This window comes from Hesperophylax consimilis, chromosome 20 (genome assembly GCF_061612785.1).
Source record: "Hesperophylax consimilis isolate HC1 chromosome 20, BYU_Hcon_1.0, whole genome shotgun sequence".
Taxonomy (NCBI): domain Eukaryota; kingdom Metazoa; phylum Arthropoda; class Insecta; order Trichoptera; family Limnephilidae; genus Hesperophylax; species Hesperophylax consimilis.
Window position 1 is genome coordinate 32260162 of NC_142855.1, and position 25602 is coordinate 32285763.

The 25602-nt window shown below is 37.9% G+C and overlaps 1 protein-coding gene across 1 annotated transcript; it reads right to left on the bottom strand.

The window, feature by feature from the left end:
• Window positions 1-362: 362 nt before the first annotated feature.
• On the bottom strand, window positions 363-25370 carry LOC149414560 (uncharacterized). The gene is made up of 4 exons (XM_089644230.1): window positions 25217-25370; window positions 24326-24531; window positions 16060-16212; window positions 363-466 (listed from the first exon to the last, which is right to left on the bottom strand). Exons 2-4 carry the CDS (start codon window positions 24477-24479, stop codon window positions 363-365), a joined length of 411 nt encoding a protein of 136 aa, XP_089500356.1. The 5' UTR covers window positions 24480-24531; window positions 25217-25370.
• Window positions 25371-25602: the final 232 nt, after the last annotated feature.

Here is a 25602-nt window from a genome sequence, read left to right on the forward strand (position 1 = left end):
AAAATTTTCTTTGACTGTTGAGCGGGTTTTACAATGTTAAATAAACAACGACAAAAATTCCATGGCTCTGGAATGTGTTACATGTAGAATTATTTTATATGAATTCAATGTGAAAACACAAAGTATTATTTATATTCTGGTCGAGGACCTTACCACTCCTTAATTACGTTTAACTTACCGCCAACGCTTTAATCAATTATTTAACTAGTGAACTCAGTGCAAAAATAAATTATATTTTATTTTTTGATGCCCTGGTTAAAGGCAACAACAGAATCAATACAATTTAATTTTGTGAAAAAAGGATAAATATTCTGACTACCTGCGATCTTGGTAATCTTTTCGGAGTGCTGTAAGCATTCTTTTTAAACATCTGGGAGGTCTATGTCAATATCTGTATAAGGCATTCCCCCTCTAACTTCTTCTCGGGGTCCTGATTCTGTCTTGATGGTAACAGTTTCAATATCACCTGGAGAAACGAAACACAAAACGAATAGTGATATCCTGAGAACAAAAGTGTATAACATTCAAAATTACGGTCGCCCCTCTCCGAGTTAACACTATATCCAGAGGCGGATTTGCAGTCTTGGCCGCCCTAGGCCCCAGACCATGTAGCCGCCCCTTTCTCAGTACCCATCATATTGACCAGGAGTATCCAAACATTTCAGTAAGTTCCTAGGGTCAAAACCGTTTTAATTTTCCTGCCATTATCATTCATGGTTCATGGGGTGAGATTTGTCCAGGTCTTGGCGGCGGATACGTCTGCCCACCTGCTGCGTGGCGGGCCGGATCGAGAGAGACTGGGTGAGGGAGGCCTTTTGACCCTTCTAGCCGGCCTATCTTGACCCATCGCCTTGCACCGCAGTTGGAGGGATGTATTCATACGTATGTCACTCATGGACACACTAATCCCCAGATTCCTACCAACCCCTCATATATTTTCCTTTTCAGAACTTCCTGTCCTTCCCTTCCTTAAAAAGACCCTCCACACAGCATCACCTAAGATGACATAGGTCGTGAGGGAAAATATTTTCCTCAAAGCCTCCTGTGTGGAATTAATGTAAAAAAATACGCTTGCTAAATTCGCTAGTTCAATTACTGTATAATTGTCGATTGTCGCAGGCCGGATTGATGACATTGGCGGGCCGTTGTTTGGAGACCCCTGATATAGACTATAGACTACATAATGATTTTACTTTATTGACAACTTTTATTGAAATCGATTCAGAAATTTAGTTAACTATAATAGCTGCTAGTTTGTAATACTTTCTAAGGTTTCAAGGATTTGAATAAAACATTTAAAACAGTTTTAGGTTTAATTTATTTATCTAGTTTCAGGTTTATTCTCATACATATATACAGGGTGTCCGGAAACTCGTAGTACAAGCGGGAAACTGGTGAATCTACATCACATTTGGAGTCGATTTTGTAGTATATTTTTTTTTTATTTGAGCTTTCGTTGTCGAGTAAATCGAGTTTGAAGTTGATTTTTTTTTTTTTTTTTTTTTTTTTTAAATCAAATTCTTATAAATTATTACTGAAGATCAAAGTACCCAACTAATTAAAACTATTTTAAAGTAAAACAAATGAAGAAACTCGGATTTGAAGCATTATTTTGAAATCACCCTTCATTTAACCCGGTGTAATCATAAAATATTTCTGCTCTGCAGGGTTAAAACATCTGTTATTCAACCCTAAACACCAGAAAAAACTTTAACCCTAAAATAGCCGAAAAATATTTTTTTTTGGTTTTTTTTTTTTTTTTTTGAAAATGCTCAAACCAAAAAACTTTATGTTTTTTTGGGTTCCCCATGTGGTGTAGATTCTCCAGTTTCCCGCTTGTACTACGAGTTTCCGGACACCGTGTATATAAGTGTTTCACAGTTACAATTAGGGTTGCCAGATACGGGCTGGATAAAAATTTATTATTAAGTCTCCAAACAAATAAAAGAAATCAGCACCTCTTTTAGATAAAAATCAACTTAAGGTACATATTCGAATATAATAACTAAACTTAAAATTCAAATTAAAACGTTGGTAAAAAAATTTACGTAAAGCATTATCTAACATAAAAAAAACTGAACTCAAAACAAAAATCTGGCAGTTACAATTCTCGTCTGCACTTAAGTGCAGCAAAATCATTAATTAGATCTTCGCAATCCAATTTCCTTAAAAAATCTGCTTCTATGTTAAGCAAAGCAAGATTGTTCAGCCTTTGCTCCGCCATTGTTGTGCGTCAATATTTTTTTACACGTCGTAAACAAGAAAATGATCGTTCTCCAGAACAGTTACTGGCGGGAGTACACACATACATTCGAAGAGCAATATCCACGTTTGGATAAATGGTTTGAAGATCTTCAGTTCGTAACCATTTTAACAAACTGACAGCATTGTTTCGATCCTTATTTTTCACACCGCAGTGAGCACGAAAATGGAGACATTCTTCTGAAAAATGGGCTTCTAAATCACCAGAATAAATCATTTGCAATGATTTTGCCTTTTCTTCGACTTCAGACGGGCTTAGTTTTGTCAATTGAGTAATAAAATTAAATTTATTATAAAGTGATTTGTAAGCACCCAGTCGTTTTTTTAGTTCTGCTGATAAGGAATCGATTATTACTAAAAAAGTAGCGATTCTGAAATTTTCGCGACCGTTTTTTTGTTGCATCTCTTCACCCGAATTATTCTCGCCAGGAAGTAGCTTAGGCTTTCGATTGCGTCGAAAATATCTTTCATATTCCTGTAAAAAGGACAGTTTTTTGGCTTGGTTTTCGAAATCATCGAAATTATCTCGCATTTCGCCAATAAAATGTATAAGTACCTCATACAGTTCTATGACAATGGTGATGTCAATTTCCACACTCTGAAGTTTTTTACTTGTGGCGCTAATACGATTTAGTAAAAATCCCCAAAACACAGTCATGATATTTTTGTTGTTTGTTTTTGGGGTGTTATGCCGTGTTACGCTAACTCCTTCTTTAGCCGACGTTTCGGACAGCGTTGCAGTGTCCATCATCAGGGCAGATCCGGTAGATCCGAAGATGTGTAAATTTTGGTTGTCGAGTTTGTGCTTATTTATTTGTGGCCTGGGCCCGTCCAAGTGCGAAATGCCAACGGAAGTGGCGACATCTTGTGGCGAATTCTGAAAGCACAGTATTTATGATAGCCTGGGGCCCATCCAAGTGCGAAATGCCAACGGAAGTGGCGCCATCTTGTGGTGAATTCTAGAATTAGAAAACCGATTGACAGCGGTTAGAGTAGATGTACCCAGTATCAAGGTATAAATGCAATGGTTTTATATTGTATTATTATATGGTATTGGAGTATACTCTAGAACTCCTGCCCTGTACGGTCTCCCAAAAATACACAAAAAAGGAATCCCAATGAGACCGATTGTCAGCGCTATTGGTGCACCTACATACAAACTGTCCCAACACCTCTCGAGATTACTGCAGATGCAAACTGGAAAAACCGAATCGTTTATTAAGGATTCAACAGATCTGATCAGTAAGCTTAAGCAGGTTAAGACTGAGGAAGGAGATATTTTGGTCAGCTTTGACGTCGTGTCTCTTTTCACAAATGTGCCTCTAGAAGACTCAATGACAATGCTCAGTGAGATATATGAGGAAGACATCTGCAAACTTTTTGAACACTGCCTCAAAACGGGATACTTTGCGTTTCAGGGTGAACTTTTTGAGCAAGTGGAGGGAGTTGCAATGGGCAGTCCGTTATCGCCAGTAATAGCCAACTTCTTAATGGAGAAGTTTGAGGAAGCGGCACTTGATACAGCTTCAGCTGTCCCTAAAGTATGGTGGCGCTACGTCGACGATGTCTTCGCCATTTGGCCTCATGGAACGGAGAAACTTAACGAATTCCTGGACCATCTTAATTCTCTCCACAGCAAAATTAAGTTCACAATGGAGCTGGAAAACCAAGATAAAATCCTGCCTTTTCTAGATGTGGAGGTGATGCGAAAACACGATGGTAGCCTAGGACATACCGTATATAGGAAACCAACTCATACGAATCGATACTTACACGCTGATTCGTTGGTGACCCGAGTGACCAGAATATGTGAAGAAACAAAACTTGGAGCAGAACTTATAAAACTGACCGATGCACTGGAGCGCAACGGTTACCCGGCAAGTCAGACTAGGCAAATTTTAAGAGCCAAATCTACAACAAACGAAGACAGAGTTGAACAAGACTCAAAAGGCTGTGCTTTCCTGCCTTTCGTTCACAATGTGACAGACAGAATTGCCAGGCTGTTGAGAAAAGAAAACATCAAAACTGTCTTCGGAACCACCACCAAAATCCAAGACCTACTGAGGTCTGCAAAGACTAAGTTTCCTCTGGAAGCAGATGGAGTGTACAAACTCAGCTGGTCTGGTTGTGACAAAGTTTATATAGGCCAGACAGAGCGGACGATTTCCAAAAGGATAGCAGAACATTTTCGTGCTTGTAAACTTGGCCACCCTGATAAATCGGCAATCGCCGAACACTTAATTGAAACCGGCCATTACTTTGGATTTGCTCCCAAGGTCCTGGGAAGACCCAAAACTTATAGATCACGCCTGATTATGGAGGCAATTGAAATCTACAAAAATCCATTTAATATCAATAGAGACGACGGAGCTAAGCTCAACAGCTCTTGGTATCCGGTAATTGACGGCTACACCAAAGCTAAACGCAAATAACATGTCTAAGTATACTCCAATACCATATAATAATACAATATAAAACCATTGCATTTATACCTTGATACTGGGTACATCTACTCTAACCGCTGTCAATCGGTTTTCTTATTCTAGAATTCACCACAAGATGGCGCCACTTCCGTTGGCATTTCGCACTTGGATGGGCCCCAAGCTATCATAAATACTGTGCTTTCAGAATTCGCCACAAGATGTCGCCACTTCCGTTGGCATTTCGCACTTGGACGGGCCCAGGCCACAAATAAATAAGCACAAACTCGACAACCAAAATTTACACATCTTCAGATCTACCGGATCTGCCCTGATGATGGACACTGCAACGCTGTCCGAAACGTCGGCTAAAGAAGGAGTTAGCGCAACACGGCATAACACCCCAAAAACAAACAACAAAAATGCTTTTGGCCGTGAGAATCTAAAAACTTAACAGTCATGATAGCCGTTTCAAAGCGTTCCAGTTTCAGGGCGGCGGCTGCGGGGCGTGGGGGCGCGCTGTGTGCTGTCTGTGAACACGCTATTACATATCGCTATTTCGTACGTAGAATATTTAGGTACTTAGGAAGTCATTTCTTGTTATCATCTGTGACTTTTTGTCACGAATGGCCGCCCCTAATATCTGGCCGCCCTAGGCCCGGGCCTACATAGGCCTAAGGGCAAATCCGCCTCTGACTATATCAAATGATATTTTGATTGTGAGAAGCGTTTTAACGGTCGTAAAAGACGCCTGTTGGTGGTTAAGGAGTTACTTAATATGGAAAAAAATTATGATTAAAAATGTATTTCATAATTGACTAAAACTCACATGGAGTGAAATTCGAATATGTAAAAATGCAAGACCAAATAATACAAAGAAACGACCAAATGGTTGAGGGGATTTAAATAAATGCAATTGCATCATCTTATACAGGTTTTATCAACAAATAAAGTTATTCCGCGAGAAGAAGACTTACTAACCATCACGCCGACAGAGAGGACGGACACACTCTTCTTGCCTAATTCACATTCATACATACTCTTTTATAATTCTGACTCTTGAGATGGCACGACTCGAGTAACTGGTTCACTTGATCATGCCATGTCTCCCTCGGGCGTCCCCGACTTATGCTACCATTCGCATTATCATCAATATTCTCATAACAATTTTTCTTCGCTCATTCACTCTACATGCCTAAACCATCTATGCGACCCTTTCATAATCTTACTCATTACGCTTACATCAGCCTTGCACTCTTTGCGGATGTCCACTTTTTTCACACGATCGTATATGGTTTTACCACACATACGCCTCGGGGATCTCAATTCAACAGAATTCAATCTACCATAATCCTTTCTCTTCCAGTTCCATGCCTCACTTCCATACATCAGGATAGGTACCAGCAATCCATTGTGGACTGCTAACTTCGCTTCTTCCGACAGTTTTTCGTTAGCGCCAACTGCGTTCAGTCCTCAATTTATAGAGTTACCTGCATTTACCCTTTCAATATCTCTGTCAGCCATCGAATCTCTCGTAAACATCATTGCTAAATACATATCCTCATCTACCTGCTCCAAGTATTCCTCATTCACAACTATATTGCACACTGTTTTCGTACTCCCTCTTTTAAAGACCATTACTTTTGACTTACTTATATTAAAACATGGGTGAAAGAAATTGATGCAGACATACTAGAAAATGTATTAAAAACATCATAGAAACTAAATAATAGAAAATCAAAAAAATCTACCAGTCCGCCGCAGCACCTAGTGAGGAGGACTAAGAAGAAACTATATGAATGAAATATTATAGATTTTTATATAATGTAAATCTCATCACAGCTTATTAAATAGACACTAATAAAAAAAAATAGAAAAAAATAAAAAAATCATAAACTCATTCTTCATACATAAGTTCATCCTAGATACGAGAGACTGCATCATCAGCTTACACCAGGCAACATGCTTTCAAATTACTCAAATTCGCGGCCACCTCTTTCAATTCTTGCATAAAATTATCCATATTTAGATTGAATAACCACGGTGACATTACACAGCCTTGTTTAACATCTTTTGTTTTACCAAACCATCCCGTAAAACCACCGTTCACCCTAACACATGCAACGCTTCCATCATACAGAGACACAATTGCCTGATTCAGGTTCGTATTCACTCCATACTTCGGCAAAACCATCCATAGCTTTTTCTTTCGACTCGGTCATATGTTTTTTGTAGATCTACAAAGGCATGGAAAAGTTTCTGTTTTTTTATACGTGACTTTGGATAATGGCATGATCACAACCCCTCTCCGATCTAAAGGGTGTAACCGTCCTTTAAACATTGGTTAAAATTATTTCACAACCACGCGAGAATTATACGGTATTATCTCCTTTTAAATATTTAGCACCAATATTGTCGAAACCGAGAAACCGAGAACCGAAACCGAAACCATTTTTCATACATTTAGTCGATGCACTTGTAAAAAATTATACACAACGAGCTGCTTAGATCACTGTATAGGGACGGCCACAATTCAAAAGATTACCAGAAATATTTCGATAAAATACGACGGTGAATGGAAAGATCACCGGCCCGTGTCTAATTGTTCATGAACAACAGGTATAACCGAAAGCTTTGGACCCAATAAAGTGGAGAGCACAAAACATGTCATATTTTGTAATAGCATCATTTTATTAAGAAAGAAAAACTCAGGATGCAAAAATAACCTTTATAAAGATTTTATCGACGATCTGTATGCGAGAATTGTAGAGTCACTACGCACTGCCGTTAAACAAGCACCACAACCAAACAGATTCCAGAATGAAATGATAATGTCATAAATAAACCACAATGTGTAGATTTATTGTGAAGTATCAAGCAATGGGTTGGGTCCTTTGGCGTGAAATTGAAAATATCGAGAAGAAAATTCAAATCTGAATTATAAAACATCAAAAAATAGCGGGGAAAAAAATTTACAGATTTGAAAGAATTTTGTCAAAAAACCAACAACTTCTTAAAATCAATAGCGGCAAGTTACTAAAATAATTCGCGGTAAATCCTAGAAATATAGAGATTTTTTGTGGAATAATAACGAAGGCGCACCTATCAACTTACGACTGCTGGAATGTTCCCGGCTCTAGTAGACGCGGGTGATATAAATGAAAGCACGCAGCGCTACAGTTCAGTCAGTTCTCAGAACTCAGTCATTGAGTGAATATACAACAAACCACCGACTCCGCGAGAACTCACATTTGCGCCTAGGTCTTGCGACATCTTCGCCGGCCTGCACATAGGCTTTGAGACATATTCGCTGGTCTGCGCCTAGGCCTCGCGGCATTTACGTCGAACTGAGCGGGCCGCTCCCTTTATGAGCCCTTTAGCACTCTTATCATCTGCCCTCGAGATTCAGCGCACCTCCGGCTTTCATCTCACTGGAGCACCTGGAATACCATGATCTTCACCACAATTTCTCTATTGACACCATTGTCTATGTCTATTATTTATAATTAGTATTATTAAACCCCTGAAGAAGTGAGCGTTGCTCATGAAACATGTTGGTATTTATAAACAACAAAAGTGGTAAAAACTAAGTATTTTATTAATTTCAATAATTTTTTATTTGAAATGTGTGTTGGTTTGTATTTTATTGTTTCGTTATCTTCATTTGACAAATGTAATTTAATTTGAAAAAGCTTTCTTACTTTAGAAAAAAAAAATCTTTCATAAGGTCTTATTTGCCGTAAGCTTATTATTTATGGTGATTATCGTGATTAAAATATTATTTTTTTAAATGCTTTCAGCTCTTTAAATCCTAAAATTATAATATCCCGCGATTTGGGTTATGGGTCTGCGCTAGCATAACAATACATTTATTATTGTTAGTCGTGTGCCTAGTTGGTTTTATTGTTGTTCCTACATAATTATTTATTTATTGTTTTTTTATGTGACTAAAAAACGAAAAATCTGAAACTTTTAATTGAATGAGTTCAAAATTGAAAGATTTGGACTTCGTTTTTATCATCGATCTCAGCAGTGATAACGGACTAAATATTGTCACGTTTGAGGTCACGTCTGATGAGCATGGACCCTTGTCAATCATCAGGGCTTTGATAGGGCTAAGGCAAGGAGGCATCATGTGTAAAAACATTGAAGAACCTTGATCATGTTGTCACGTCTGAAGGTGTTTTGACAGTCCGCCAGCGGTGAACAGGACGACAGGCCCCCGCAAAATCCGTATCAAATTGCGCCGGGTAGAGATTCGTGGGAAGGAGTGCGCGAGGCCACCCTCAATTAATCAGCATCCATTGAACGTTTTACGGAACAATGATGATTCATCTTTGTGTCACCTCGACAGCATGCTTGGTAATCCAGTGAAGTCTCCAAGGAATTACACTTCAAAAACACTCACAAATAAAACCATTTTTTAATCCAAATAAATGATTGTATATTTTAATCTCTTCGAACAATACCACTCGAACAAAGAACCGGCTGATCTCGCGTAGGAGTCAAAACGTCTATTTTATGTTTGGTTGATTTACACGGAAAGTCTCCGAAGGATCGGATCATGGTATTCGCGTGCTCTTTTCCATTTTGTTTTTCAATATTAATTTGTCCATCAAAACGCAACGCACACCGCGGACTCATCCTCTCCGTATTGTTCCCCGATCTTCCTACCCGCGTTATTTAGCCCGCCCGTCCAACCGATCGCAGGGGAGTAACCCGAAAAAACTCTCAACAAAACAATAATCGGGCACTACCCTGGCAATCCAAACTTGCACAATCCTTTAACGTTACAATTCCCCGCAACCGCCGGAAATTTTACGCCGCGAAGTGAAGTAAAATTACCTTAAAACAAAAAAAAATCACGCGAATACCTTTCTTTCCCGCGCATATACATAAAAGACAAAGCTAGTAGAAATAAATAAGTTTTTAAAGAAAACCATAAAACCAAACAAGTTTAAACCAAGAAAACGAAAAGAGAAAACTAATTCGCAGACTGGTGTTGCACAATCGTTATTATAATTAATATTTACATGAGGATTGTACCTTCACTTTTATATCTCTAATATGAGATTCGCAAACACTTACTGACTAATCGAGAGACAATCTCTCTGAGACACCAGTGAGAATGGAAAACTCAATCTCCCACTTTATTCTTTGAAGAAGAAAACAAAAACACATATATATTTTTAACAGAAAATAAATAAAATAACTACCTAAATTCTCTTTCTCTCCCTATGTTTATATAAAACAAATGTACCATTCTAAGATAAAAACTTGAAACAAAAGAACTTAACAAAATAAAAAAATGAAATCCACTAAATCTCTAAGAGATCTTCACAAATTCAATTACAAAATTGATGAAAAAAATGTTCAGAGCAGGGTTAACATAACTCAATGCCAAGAATTTTAGATGAGGTTTTACAATCAGAAGATAAACCTGTCTATCGTGGTTGAATCAAGGCTTACATAAAAAAAAATACTCAAAAATTTTGCTCAGGTTTTATGAAAACACAAATATTTACCTGTCTATCAAAAGGTGGTTAGATTAGGGTTTACTTTTTCAAAATACCTAGCATATTCTCTTCGAATGAACATTGCTTACTCAAGAAATATGGCTAAGGAAGTAACCTTGATGGCATTCTAACAAAAATGTCACTTACCACGTAAGCAAAGAATCGAAATTTCTTGGACAAACAAAATATAATTGGTGTTCAACTATGTGCTTTAGATAATTGACACAGGTTACGAGGTGTACGAGCACAATTCAAGAGATCGACACTTGTACTACAAAATTTAAGCATAACACTGGTACTAGCAATGAGATACTTATGCATATATTACTTATAATTAACTAAATTGTACTTATGACTAACAAAACTGTACAAAAACATACTCTCACGTAGCAGAGGTAAAGTGTAATATCCAGACGGAATTATTTAATAGGTTAGCACGCCAAAGCAGTATGTACTTCTTTTGTTTAAAACAACACAATTTGAGAATTTCCTTAAGAAACTAAGACTTTAAAAAAAGCTATATTTAACCATAAAACTAGTACCAACTAAAATGGAAATTACATAATCTTGTGTATGAAAAATTGCTCAATTCTTTCACACACAAAAATAAGAATCCTTCTTTCCAAGTCTCCTGGAGACTCTTTGGATACTAATAATACTTCGATACTTGACAAAAGTATAAGAAAACTCCAATGAACTTATGAAAGAAGGGTTCAGACCAAAGGATAATGACAACCAAACTTATGTCCATTGTGCTGACGGAACGTACCAATGTGTGTGTATGGGCGTATGCGTCGCACTACTAAGCTCACACCATTAAGAAGACGAATCGTCTCATTTAAAATGAAAATTACTCAAAACGTAAATAAGAATAAATCTCATTAAAGTTTAAGTGATAATTAAGAATTAAGACCTAAACTAAATTAATTAGATGTTCCTATTCTAGTCCAACGAGGATAAAAAAAAAATGAAGTCTATCATCAGTACACTATGTTAACTGGAGAGGTGGTTAGAAAGGGGTAAGGGCCCCAAGATGGAAGCCAGTGTTAACTGGAGATCTGTATGTTACTGTGTTATAGTGTATTATATGCTCGCCGCACAATGGTGCCGGCAGAGGATAGAACTCCATCTCTGGGGGAAAGTTCTATAGTACGATATCCAATGAAACAGGTACTTCGGTATGAAAATGGTAACAGGGCCTATAAAACCTACTGATCCATCAACATAAATATTTTTTAAATCTTTCGTATTCCTATATGTATTTAAAATGGCGGATTTTTGCATTTTGATAGTTAAATTTGTTGATAGATCTAATACGCCTAAAATTTTAATAAAAGAGCTAGGTATAATGAAATGGTTAATTTGTAATTCACAAAATTATTAGATTAAATATAACCATTGATATGTGCAACTTAATTAATGAATTTAATAATTTGCTTCTTTGGCTTCAAAGGGGAAAAAACTAAACGTTTACCATGAGAGAACCCGTTAGATTCGACCTATTCAGTGAATAAGCCTGCTGTATTTTGAGCAAATATTTTTTTATTTTATTTTTTATTTTTTTTTTATTATTTATTATATAAGTACATTTTTGTTTATTTGTTACAATATAAGATAAAATATTTCAGGACTCCTCTTCCATAGAAGCATTTTAGCTTGTGGCTGGAAGAGGAGTGTACATTGTTTTATTGCAATAAGTATGTAATTAAAAATAAAATGATTTTAAACTCATTTAAATGAAGTGAGTTATTTTTCATGAAGTGAGTTATTCTTAAGATTAATTCAATTGGAAACATTTTTATTTTTTGTGAGTTTGTCTTTAAAATATTTTTTTACAGTGTTTATTATTTTGATGTTATCATTAATGTTTCTAATTTCTTCAGGTAGTCGATTGAAAAAAATTCTTGCCCGGTAAGTGTAATAATTTTGTGCAAAGGAAGTGTTTAATTTTGGGCATGGAAAAATATATTTAAGTCTAGTACGGTTTTCAGTTAGAAATTGATACTTGTCTTTTTCTTTTATGATTTGAATTAGTGCATTTTTAATATAAAGATCTTTAAATAAAGGCACTTGAAATTCTTCGAATAATCGATCCGTTGGGTAATCGGAAGGTTTTCGTAATATTATTTTAATTATTAACCTTTGTACCACTTCTATTGGAGTAAGGTTAGTTTTGTATGTGGATCCCCAACTAATGATACCATATTGTAGCGTTGATTGGACCAAGGCATAATATATTAAATATAGGTTTTTTAAAGATAAAAAATTTCTGATTCTTAAAAATACATATATCAGTTTTCTGATTTTTTTTAAAATTTGACATATTTGTTCCTTCAATTCAAATTTTTATCGATAATTACTCCTAGATATTTGACTGTGTTTGTGTTTTTTAGTATTGTGCAGTTTTGGAGACAGTAATTTTTATTATGTATTTTGGAATTGTCATGAATGATGATGTTAAAATTTTTAGGGATGTCTTTTGTGTGTATTGCAAATGGAATTAAATATGTTTTATCGCTATTTAGTGATAGCAAATTAATGTTGAAGAAATTCTTAAGAGTATTTATGTCTTCAGTGGCTTTAAGTATTACGTTTTCCCAAGTTTTTTCGCTTATTATTAGAACTGTGTCATCGGCATACGAAGTAATTTGGCCATGTAGTGGTTGAAAGAAAATGTCGTTAACATATATGGTGAAAAGAATTGGTCCAAGCACTGTACCTTGCGGGATTCCAAAGTCAGAATGTTCTTTATGGCTATTAACATTATTTATTTTTACGACTTGTGGTCGATTTTTTAGGTAGTTTGAAATCCATTTAATCGCGTTGTCTTTTATGCCTATATTATTCATTTTTTTTAGTAGAATCTTATGCGATATGCTATCAAAGGCTTTCCTTAGATCAATAAATATACCTGCACATTTTTTACCTTTATCTAAAGATTCGTAAATGTATGAAGTTACGTTAGCAATAGCATCTTGTGTGCTGAGAGATTTTATAAATCCAAACTGGTTTTTGTGTAGTATTTTATTATTATGTAGGAAATTGATTTTTTACTATTTTTTCAAAGATTTTTCCTATATTTGAAATTAAACAGATTGGTCGATAATTTGTTACTTGATGTGGATCTCCAGATTTGTGAATAGGTGAGATTATTGTATTTTTGTAGTTCGTTGGAAATACTCCTTTTGTTAAACTTAGGTTTATTAAATGAGTGATTGGTTTTATTAAATAAGGTTTCATAGATTTTAACATATGTGCCGTAATAGAATCAAAACCGGGAGACGAACCTACTTTCATATTATCTATTATTTTTATGATTTCACATTCTGTTGTCGTTTCAAACGTTGAAAGTATATTACGTTCCTGTAAGTTTTCATTATTATGATTTTCCGGGATAAAAGATTTTTGGATATTTTTCGCAAGATTTTTTCCGACATTAGCAAAAAAAGAGTTAAATATGTTTGCACATTGTTTAGGTTGCATATTGGCATCTATAATTTTGTTATCATGCTCAATATATTTTACGTTTTGTGTTTTTTTTGTATTGTCAATAGCCAAATTAACTGTTTTCCACATTTGTTTTTGGTTATTTTCTGAGGATAATATTTTATTTTTAAATAAATCTTCTTTACTTTTTTTAATATAGGCTGTTAATTTATTTTTATATTTTTTTATATAAAATATATGCATTTTCATTTTGGGGATTTTTTAAAGTTGTCTTGTAAAGTTTTTATATGTAAGGAATATCCGGAAAACTTTACCAAAGGCGAAAAGTTACACACGTATCTGAATTTGGTTCACTTTGACTCAACATGTAACGTTTTAAAGATGACTTTTGTGAAACTGAAGAGTTACAGTAGGGACACGAAAAAGGTGTTTCTCCTCCGTACCCACGGAGGAAAAATTAAAAGTAAAGTCGGGTGACTTTGTGACTTTTAAGATTTCCCTTTGTGTAACATGAATAGATGCAGTCGGAACACTAAAAAGGTGTTTCCCCATTGTAGTTAAACATGTGTGTTTTAAGATTTACTGTTGTATAGAAGGAATAGTTGCATTAAAGACATGAAAAAGGTTTTTATTCCATGTGAGTAAGCATGTGACTTTTAAGATTTGTTTTCAAATAGCAGGAATAGTTGCATTCAGGACAAGAAAAAGGTTTTTCTCCACTGTGGGTTAACATGTGACTTTTAAGATTTCCTTTTGTAAAGAAGGAATAGTTGCATTCAGGACATGAAAAAGGTTTTTTCCCACTGTGTCTCAGCACATGAATTTTTAGATGCCCCTTTGTAGAACAGGAAAAGTTGCAGTTGGAACATGAAAAAGGTTTTTCTTCCATGTGGGTAAACATGTGACTTTTAAGATTTCTTTTCGTATAGCAGGAATAGTTGCATTCAGGACAAGAAAAAGGTTTTTCTCCACTGTGGGTAAACATGTGACTTTTAAGATTTCCTTTTGTAAAGAAGGAATAGTTGCATTCAGGACACGAAAAAGGTTTTTGCCCACTGTGTCTCAGCACATGAATTTTTAGATGCCCCTTTGTAGAAAAGGAAGAGTTGCAGTTGGAACATGAAAAAGGTTTTTCTTCCATGTGAGTAAACATGTGACTTTTGAGATTTCTTTTCCAATAGCAGGAATAGTTGCATTCAGGACAAGAAAAAGGTTTTTCTCCACTATGCGTTAACATATGACTTTTAAGATTTCCTTTTGTAAAGAAGGAATTGTTGCATTCAGGACATGAAAAAGGTTTTTTCCCACTGTGGGTAAACATGTGACTTGTAAGTTTTCCTTTTGTATAGCAGGAATAGTTGCATTCAGGACATGAAAAAGGTTTTTCTCCACTGTGGGTAAACATGTGAATTTTAAGATTTATTTTTTTATAGCAGGAAAAGTTGCAGTCAAGACATGAAAAAGGTTTTTTTCCACTGTGGGTAAACATGTGACTTTTAAGTTTTCCGTTTGTATAGCAGGAATATTTGCATTCAGGACATGAAAAAGGTTTTTCTCCACTGTGGGTAAACATATGAATTTTAAGATTTCCTTTAGTAAAGAAGGATTTGGTGCATTCAGGACATGAAAAAGGTTTTTGCCCTCTGTGTCTCAGCACATGAATTTTTAGATGCCCCTTTGTAGAACAGGAAAAGTTGCAGTTGGAACATGAAAAAGGTTTTTCTTCCATGTGAGTAAACATGTGACTTTTAAGATTTCTTTTCGTATAGCAGGAATAGTTGCATTCAGGACAAGAAAAAGGTTTTTCTCCACTGTGGGTAAGCATGTGACTTTTAAGATTTCCTTTTGTCTAGCAGGAATAGTTGCAGTCAGGACATGAAAAAGATTTTTCTCCACTATGGGTAAACATGTGAATCTTAAGACTATTTTTTCTGGAACATGAATAGTTGCAGTGAGGACATGAAAAAAGTTTTTCTCGAGTAAGGGTGCACAGGTGCAGTTCAAGCGTCGACTTACGAGAGCAGGAATAGTCACAATGATGACAAGAATATTGTTTTTCCCCAGGACGCGCCCTTAGCAATCCGCCTGAAAATGATAAAAATGAGATAAATATATATTAAGTGTAATCAGATGCAGCATAATCGAGAGCACGCATTGTGAACTTGCTCACTAACTGCTCTGGTAGCTTAGAAAATAATCAAGTAAAAAATCTACCACTCCAGAACGTTCAACAAGATTATGCGTATGAATTTAATGCGTAATAACAACAAATTAAATAAACTAAACTCGCAATCGAGGACCTTAACCCCTAACCACACTTAAATAATACCGCCAACTCCTAGTCAGACCCCAAATACATTAAATTCTGTTAAACCCCAGAATCGATTAAATTTAACATAAAAAAATCGAATTACTTGCGGTCAGGGTTATTATTTTAGAGCGCTTTAAGCATTCCATTTTAACATCCGGGAGGTCTATGTCAAGATCAGTATAAGGAATTCCACCTCCAACTTCTTCTTGGGATCCTGGTTCTGCCTTGATGGTAACAGTCTCCACATTAATATTACCTGGAGAAACGAAAAACAATACATTGGCACTACTTTGGAAAAAACTGAAAGAAATTAATGTTTCCGCATCAATATTAACATTCTAGTATCAACAACAAGAGACCCAAGTTATCTGGAAAATTAAAATGTTACACCAGTAAACGCCGGTTAATATGGAAAGAGGCGTCAGACAAGGGAGTATTTCTATATATAATTTTAAATGATGCATTTGAAGGTCAAGAAATTCATAAATCGAAAAGCTTTTGAATATCATTACGTAATACTAGAAGCAGGGATTTATTTCAGTGCAGACATTCAGGTATTTAGTACCATAATATGTATTTCTCATTGCCCAGAATACTAATGGAGGGAAATAAGTATGCAGAGTCATTGGATATCTTCTATTTATAACATAACTTGTACAAAAGGTTGTTACTTAGGCAGTTCAGGCGTGTCTATAGTAAATTATATTTACTAATCCCATATAAACGAACTTCAAAAGAGCGTCATTATATAAATTAATACACAGTAGGATCGGATATTATATTGTAAAAAAAAACTGAAATTTCAGGGAAAGTTTAAAATAAATATCATCAATATCGGTCGAGTGAGCATGAACAATGTCATGTTTTTTGTGTGACATTGTGCATGCTCTCTCAAGTCGGTGAAACAACCCGTTCTAATGAAGTCCACATTAACTTTGAACGGTTGAGAGCATTTGAGCATAATGTCACTCATGTTGTTGCGTGACACTGTGCATGATCTCTCTACTGTTTATAGTTAATGTCGACTTCATCAGAACGCGCCGTTTCACTGACTCGGCTTTGTGAAAAACGGCTCCACCAGCGTCAACCTTTTCTACTTCACTTAACGCAGGACTCCTGAAGGTATGAATTACAGCAGTCCCTAACGACACCCCTCACAACTTTGCCAAATCACAAAAATAAAACAGAATATTAGTAACATAACCCAGAAGAGTAGCTTAGGTCGATATATAATAATAATAATAAATTCTTTATTCCAGGATGTGGGGAGGTTAGTGCAATCCCACACATCCCATAGATGAGATAAGTACAAATAATATTTACATAGAGTAACATAAATAAAATAAATAAAAAGAGATTAAAAAATTAAAAATTAAATTAAGTTAAAGCAGAGAAGCACGGGAATCCAACGGATCTAAGATTGTGGGAGCAAGTATCTTTCTCCAATGGTCTTCAATGCTCGATCCTGAAGTCAGACGCGATTCTATGATAATAGTGTTTCTGGAATGGTTTATCCTTTCCCTCAGTCCTGCAATCCTGGTTCTTAACAGAGCTGTAAATCCTGGAACTCGCCCTTCTGTTAACATCGAGGAGGCACTGCAGTGCCTGGGGAGTCCGAACATCAATCGGTAAGCGTTATGATATTGAACCCGAAGCCTTACCATTGTTCTTTTCTTGAAATTAGCCCAGAGCTCGCATGTGTACAGGGTGGAGCAAAAGGCTAAGAAGAGCGTCCTTTTCACTCGTGGACTACAGAGCCGGAATCTTCTACTGAGCATGTTACATTTTATACTCAGTACACGCCTCTGCCTGTCAATATCTTCATCATCCGTTAACTTGTTGTTGGTGATATGTCCTAGATATTTTGTGGTTTCTACTGTTTGAATGAGAATACTGAGTGAGAATGTCGTTATAGACAAGCAAAAACCTACAGTTTTATTAATTATTCCCTATCGCATTTTTAGTCTGTGTAACAGTTATGTTCCAAGAATGAAAAAAAGAAACACCTGAATTGCTTTCGGAAATGGATTCCGGACATTCCTTTTTGATAAAAGGATAGTCTTTATCGATTTCCGTAAGTATCACAGGAACACTCTCTTCCGCACTTGTGCTTGGTTCTAACTTGATGGCGGTGGAATCCACGCTCTTGCGGAAGGATCTGGTAGTTCTGTTTCAGTCGAGTCCATGTCTTTCTGCCACTTCATCAATGGATTTAATAGTGGTGCAGTTAAATGCTCCCTCTATATCCAGGAATAACCCTACCACCAGTTCCCCAGTCGCTTGTGCCTGCTCCAGTTTGTACACCAACCTGTGCAGTGCCGCGTCGACTGACTTACCTGCTTGGTAAGCAAACTGTAACTTATGTGCCTGTCCATTAGCCTCTCCATTGTCTTCAAAAGAAATGAGGTGGGGCTAATTGGGCGGAATGCACCTGGTTGGTCGTAGTCAGCTCTCCCCGGTTTGGGTATGAACACTACCCTTGTCTTCCGCCATGGTATGGGGATGTATCCGAGGGCGCAGCACGCCCTCAGGATCTTCGTCACCGGAAGTAGTATTGTATCTAGGCCCCTCTGAAGAAGTGCCGGAAAGATTCCATCCTCTACTGCGCTTTAAAAAGGGTCAAACCCTCTGATTGCCCATTTAACTCTGGAGGGAGTAACTATTTTAACCGCAGTGTCCCAGTCCTTACCTTCCCGTGTAACTCGGGCTGGTAGTGGACCGGTGTCATCTGCTTCTAACTTTTTGTAGCCGGGAAAATGTTTCCCCAGCAGAACCTCCAACTCCTCCTCCCAACTGTTGGTAAATCCTCCATCAGCTTTTATGAATGGGCCTTTTGCTGCCCATGGGTCTTTTGTAAGAATTTTTTGGATTCTTGCAGTCTGTGGAATGGTTTCCACCTCCCCACAGTATTTCTCCCAGGAGCATGTTTTGGCTTTCTGGATTGCCACCTTGTACTCTTTCTGATATTGCTTGTGGGCATCCCAGTTTCCTGACTTTTTGGCCTTGTTGAAAGCTTGCCTTACTATTTTCCGTAGCTCCTGCAGTCTTCTGCTCCACCACGGTGTTTTGTCCCTGGTACTTGTCTTCAGAGGGCAGCTATTTTCGTATGCCCTTATCATTGAGTCCCTCAGTACTTCTACTGCGTCCTCAATTTCTTCGGGGCAGCCGTATTTAGCTGGGAATCTTGTCATTCCTATATTTAGTTCCTCTGAGTATCTAGTCCAGTCAGTTGCTTTTGGGTTCCTATATGTATCGGTCTCCGTTTTGCTTGTTTCTCCCTTTAGTTTAAATTCTATGTGTCGGTGGTCCGACAGGGATGGTTGGTCCGATACTCTCCATCGTGAGACTCTCAATGTTCCTAGGGTCAGGTCTATCACCTCCTGTCTATTACTTATAACGAAGGTGGGTTCCCTACCTCTATTGAGAATCTCAAGGTTCACTGTCATCAGGTATTCCAGGAGGTCCTGTCCTCGTTTGTTGATGTCCGTACTCCCCCACACAGTGTGGTGCGAGTTAGCATCTGCTCCGAGTATCAGTTCCCTACCCTTCTCCCTGCAGTCCTGGACGAGTCTCGTTATTTCCCTTGAGGGTGGTGGTTCCACAGAGTCATAGGGCATGTATGCTGATGCCACAACTACTTCTCTGCTTATTTGGTCCAGCGTGACCTGTAGCTTCACAGCCACTAAGTAGTGTTCGGGTAGCAGTGTGCCAGGTATCCCTCTGAAGAGAAAAAAGGCCCTGGGTCTGTCCCCCGACTCGTTATAATAGAGTAGACCTTGGTTCATGTTTAGTGCTTGTTCTATCGGTATTACAATGGAAGATGCTCTGAGGAACTAGCGTCATTGATCCCTTCGGCACCGGTGCGTAGTCGGGATACACGCCAAACGCGCGCCCAACATTTGTACACGGTTGACATTTGTCACATGAGAACGGGTCGCTTCTAAGATTCGTTCTTAAGTTCAACAGCTCGGCTGTGGAACGAACTGCCGGCCTCTGTGTTTCCTCCCTCCTACAACATGGGACTCTTCAAGACCCATGTTCACTCCTTCCTCTCCACAAAAAGACCCTCCACACAGCATCCCCAAAGATGACATAGGCCCTGAGGGAAATTATTTTCTTCAGGGCCTCCTGTGTGGAGTTAATATAAAAAAAAAATAAAAAGAAAAGTCCTCTGACCTTTCCCCTATAAGTCCAGGGTTCTTGGATCAGCGCGACGTCCACACTGTCCCGGGTGACTCTACTGCTAAGCACTGCAGTCGCTGCGGGACTGAGGTGCAAGTTTATTTGAATGAACTGTAAGTTTTTAGCCATTGCTGCCTAATCCTTAGGTCATTCCTCCTATTTCCGCTCCTCGGTGTTAGGAGAGCGCATCGTGAAAGTGGCCTTCCTTATTCCGACATGCGCCGTCATCCCCATCTCCCTCAGCACCTTCACACTTTCCTCTTCCACACTCATGATCAGGCGATACATGTGCTTATCCCTGATCGAGTCGTGGACGATCCATTTGTTTGTGTGTAGCCGGGGAGTCTGGTTCTCCAGCAGTTGTAGCAACCTCTCGGTGCTTACTGCTCCATTTTCGGGGATTACTGCCTTAACCTTTACGTACTTTGGCAGTTCCTGCAACCCCACCACCTCCAGGTCGCAGCCCTACCATTTCCGTATGGTCGGCACCACCCTCCTCAGCCATGTCTCTGACTCCTTGTCGGAGCAGGTCATTTTCAGGACGCCCCTCTGAGTGAAGCATTCATCGAATCTGGGTTTAAACTGCCCCTTTGGGATGCTCAAAATCAGATCCGCGGCCGCCTCACTCACGAGGGCCTCCTGCTCTTTGGTGAATTCTTCCTCTCTGTTTCTATGAACAACAGCCACCCCTATTTTATTTCCTGCGGCTTCCGCATAGGTAGCAGATGTGAGAATTCCTCGAGGCTTTTTCTTGGCATTTCCCGGTGAAAGCCCCAAGGGTTTAGGTTCCGGTGAGGTTCTTCTCCTCTTCCCGGCCTTCTTTTCCCCGGACGTTCCAGGTTGCTCCCGGTTACCTTGTGCGGTCCCCGTTAGCTTCCGGTCTGTCCCTGGTTTGCTTGTTCCGGCCTTCGAGGTCCCTGGTTGTCCCCAGCGGACTTTTACAGTCCCTGGTTGTTCCTGGTTTCCTTCCTGCCGCCCCTGCTTTTCTCTTTTTAGTTTTCTCCTCGCAGCCCCACTGAGTTTCTTACTGATGTGAATTCTTTTCACATCATCTGACGGGGACTTTACCTTGTCTTCCTCAGCGGTGGTTGTTGGAGTAAGGCTCTTCTTTAAGTCCCCCCCCTCTCCGCTGGTTCCCCGAGGGCCTCAGTTAGAGTCGGGGGTTCTAAAAGAAATTATTTTCCAGGTCCCCTGATGGTCCCTGCATTTCCACGTCTGGATCCCCTGGGGGATCCCGCCACGTTGCGTCCGTCGGAGGTCCTTCTTTACGGTTCCCAGAGGGCCCCTCAAGGGAAGAGTCCACCAGGGTGGTCCCATCTCTCCTCTCCACTTCCTCTTGGTTCCTCAAAGGCCCCAAGAGGGATGAGTCCACCGAGGCGGCCTCAACTCCTCCTTCCACTCCTCCTAGGTTCCTTAAAGGTCCCTCGTCAGTGTTGTTTTTGGTTTGTTTTTATAGTCCATATTTGGTCCCACGAGTATCTAGGGAAATAAAAGGTCCACCCCAGCAGAGCCCCGAATGCTGGGGTAAGGTCTGTATACTCCGAGATGCGACCTTGTGTCTCGGAGGAACCGTTCGTGACACTGTTCCCCAGTGTCATTCAGCCCTGAGCACGGTATCTCACACCTTAGCTTGGGATGGCTATTGCAGGTCGTGTTTCCACTCCCTGAGCGATGGGTTCGTTAAAATATCTTAACTTTTATTAAATGTGCCAACTCCACGCCTCTGGCGAATTCCTCTCTACCCGCCACTGCTCATTTTATTGCCCGTTTCGGCAAAAATGGCCAGAAATTTTAGACTCCGAGAAGCATCCATACAACATCGCGCGCGTATCCCGGACGTGCGGAACGATATTTAGTTTTGTGTACACAAATTTTTGATAACTAATTAAAACTTTAAAAATATGTTGATAAAACCGTTTAAAATATATAAATGTAATTTTTATACCGTATAAAAATGTTTAAACTTGTAAAATAAAAGTCAAATAGAAAATAAAAAAAAACATTTACGATAATATGCTATGATGTATATTTACGATAGTGGGGAGATATTTAAAAATGCTATTTTAACGAATTTTTTATCATTAATTTTACATATTCGCCTCTACATAGATCCAGGAACCTCGAAGCATAGTGAATCTTACCTCTTTCTGAGCGCTATGTTACTAGGAACCTCGGAAAAATACTGTCCTAACCATTTTTTCCCCTTTTGATCGCTTCAAGATCAAATTTAATGTACAAACATTTCTTATTTTTTGTCGCATCTTGACAAACTAAGAATCTAGTTGTCAAGATACAAATCGTATTAACTATTGTGTCATCGAACCATGTAAATGTAATACAGGCGAGCTTGCAAATTTAAGCGTCCGCCTTCAGCAAGCAAAATGAATATGCAGCCTTTTCCAGTAGGCAGCCTCATGTCGCATGACCGTCGGCCGAATTGGATATAAGCAGCGACATAATTTACAATAAATCAGTTCATCTTTACAAACAAACAAGTGTTTTTACTACCTCTCTATAAGTGACTTCTGCTCATCACCTGCCTCACCTTGCCTAGTCTCCGCTCCAAATCTTCAGGTGTTTACCTCTTCAAGATCAGCCGGCCCTGTTAGGCAACCGCCAAACGCCAGAAGCGAGCAGAGACAACAGCACACCCAGTGCCCAACATTCACCGGGTGAGGGAGGCAGACAGCAATAACATCCTTCAACTTAAACAACTATCATCACTATCGACCGTAAAGGAGCATCACTGTCGGCTGAAGACACGGTCTGGACCCGGCGCCCAAATCTACAATCTTGTGCGGATTCACGTCTTATACAATACTCATTTATTTATTTAATTTAAACGCCCTCATGTAATAATCGAGGATTTTGAAACTTTTGCAACCTGTATAATCTTTTAAATATGCTTCTATAGAAACCTAAAAATATATACTAATAATAATATTGAGATGATTTGCATATTGCCGGTTTAGTGAAAAATCACCTCAAGTGCGATGTACAAATATATAATATATTTCTACAAAGATCTATCGGATAGTAGTAGGAAATATTCTATCCTATTACTAACCATAGACTAGACGATTTATTATCAAGTTTTGGCTAAAAGATTGCATCCACCGGTACGTCGATCACTAATGCAAAACTAAATGTACAATGCATGTGATCAACGAACGTGATGATATTACAATTTATTTACATTCCGTATAGGCATAAAATATAGATACTGGGCCATACTTACCTGAGAGTTCACTACAGATTATCACTGTTTATTGTCTATTAGATACATTTATTTACAGTTTGCGCTCAAATGACATAATTGGAACACGTGTAATTGGAAATGCAATAATTAATTATAGTATTTATTTTATTAATAGATAATTATGTTCTTTAATGAGCGTGTACAAGAGAGGAAAAGCAACTCTTATGTTGAGCGGTAAAAAAAGAACAAAGATTTGATTGGAATTTATCTTCCCAAATGCCATTCGTCCCTTGGTATGAGACAGATCGATTGATATATAAGCTCCGAATAATGTAATTGCTTATCAAAATCTGCCCTAAGATGTACGATGGGGCCATTTCATTGATGGATTTAAACACCATCGAGCAAATTTGTACTACATTCTTACAGGGCACTTGAGTCAGTGAAGGTTACGAAGTGTGCGAATGTTTAGAGATACCGGTTATGAGCGGTGCTGCTTCATTAAATATGAATTGAAGTTTGTCGGTTTGATATTTTGGAAAGCTGGCATAAACGCCGTTAGACTAAGCGAGACGTGAGACTACTTAATAGTTGATTTGTAGTTTTGTTGCCTATGTAGGAAGGTTTCTTCGGAATGACATGAGTTGTCTTAGGTGAAAAAGGAATATGGTGCTTATAGTCCTTTTAATTTGACTCCGAAGCGAAAAGTCCGAATCTAGATTGACACCGAGAAGTTTGTCTGCTGTTTTTGGGATGAGATCGCTGCCGGAAATAAAAATAGGTAATTCGTCTATGAAATGTTGACGTTTGTTTGTGGCCACCCCGAATATATAAATAAATATTTTGAAAGTTAATACTAAACTCCTTAATGAACGCAATAAATAAAAATCATGATAATATGATGTGCTGTCTGTAAAACATTACAAAACAGACAAAAATTCCGAACATCTGAAATATAATTTCAATAATTTTTACATTTGCAACTTACTGTCTGTCAAAGTTCTCGCCGCATACTGCAAGCATTCTTTCTTCACATCCGGGAGGTAGATATCTATATCTGTATAAGGCATCTCACCTCCACTTTCTTCCTGGGACCCTGGTTCCACCTTGATGGTAACACTCTCTGGGTTGGGAAGATCCATGGCCCTCTGTGATAGCGTTCCGGTTTAATATTAAGATGGTTATTGGCCCCACCTAAAAATTAAGTAGAACTGCATTAATTCTTAAAATAAAACCTTCAGTAGCAACGAAATATAGACGCCTCAGGTGCGATCTGTGCCACGCTACAAAAATATCATAGGCGGTTATTTGACCTCGTTCATCAAATATATCGAATATCAAGGTGGAGGTATAAACTGTGTCGCCCTCCATTATCACTCTACTTTAAAATGTATAGAACTGTCTCATTCATATCTCGTTTATTGCGCTTGTAAGAGTCAATCAATTGATCGATTAAAACTTGAATTATGATTGCAATAAATAACTGCCCGGCAAAAGACACGTTATAAGACGTTACAGTGGAGAGTTAAAACATAAAATACAGCTTTAATTAAATGATAGAAGAGAGAGCGCTCAGTTAAGGAAGTAAAAGAACTTAATACAATGAAAAATTCACAAAATAACTGAATCTAAATGACGATATCTGGTATAGAAATAAGAAACGCATCATTAGTTTCTGAATTTCAGGGTTTAAAGGGAAAAAAGTTGTGATTTCTTTTATTAACAATGCGTAAAAGCAAGACTTAAAAATATGACAATAGTATAATGGAATTATCTAATTGGAATAAGCTTTCTGTTCAGGGTAAAGATTTAACAATCTAACCAATCGCGTAATTGGCATTTGTGACAGCGGCCGTAAGTCTACAATGAACCAACCTACCTACAAGAAAAGTAGAAGTGCAATAATTAGAATAACTTCGAGATATAAATGTGATGGTCACTGAAACAATAGCTAACTGTAAAACACAAAAATTGTTAGTTAATACAATATTACTTTAGAATAGCGGAGGAAGAATGGTATAACGACATTAACATTGGCGTCACCTGTTACACTGACACTAATTTCCATAGACAATGACAAATCGAAGAAAATAATCATTAATAAGACAGCTGCCGACAGTTCCTACTTTTGATAAATAAAAAAAATAATATAGAACTATAATATAATGTATGGAATACAAATCATATAAAGTTTTGATAAAACCCAAATCGATTTTGATCAAAATAATTTTCAATAGTAAAAATTAAATTTATAAAAAATTTAGT

What these genes read in the sequence shown, in the direction of transcription:
- LOC149414560 (XM_089644230.1), bottom strand. Translation starts at nt 24,479, where the DNA reads ATGGATCTTCCCAACCCAGAGAGTGTTACCATCAAGGTGGAACCAGGG. An exon ending in GGCGAGAACTTTGACAGACA is followed by an intron (nt 16,213 to 24,325) that starts GTAAGTTGCAAA and finishes TCGTTTCTCCAG; the next exon opens with GTAATATTAATGTGGAGACT. An exon ending in AATAATAACCCTGACCGCAA is followed by an intron (nt 467 to 16,059) that starts GTAATTCGATTT and finishes TCGTTTCTCCAG; the next exon opens with GTGATATTGAAACTGTTACC.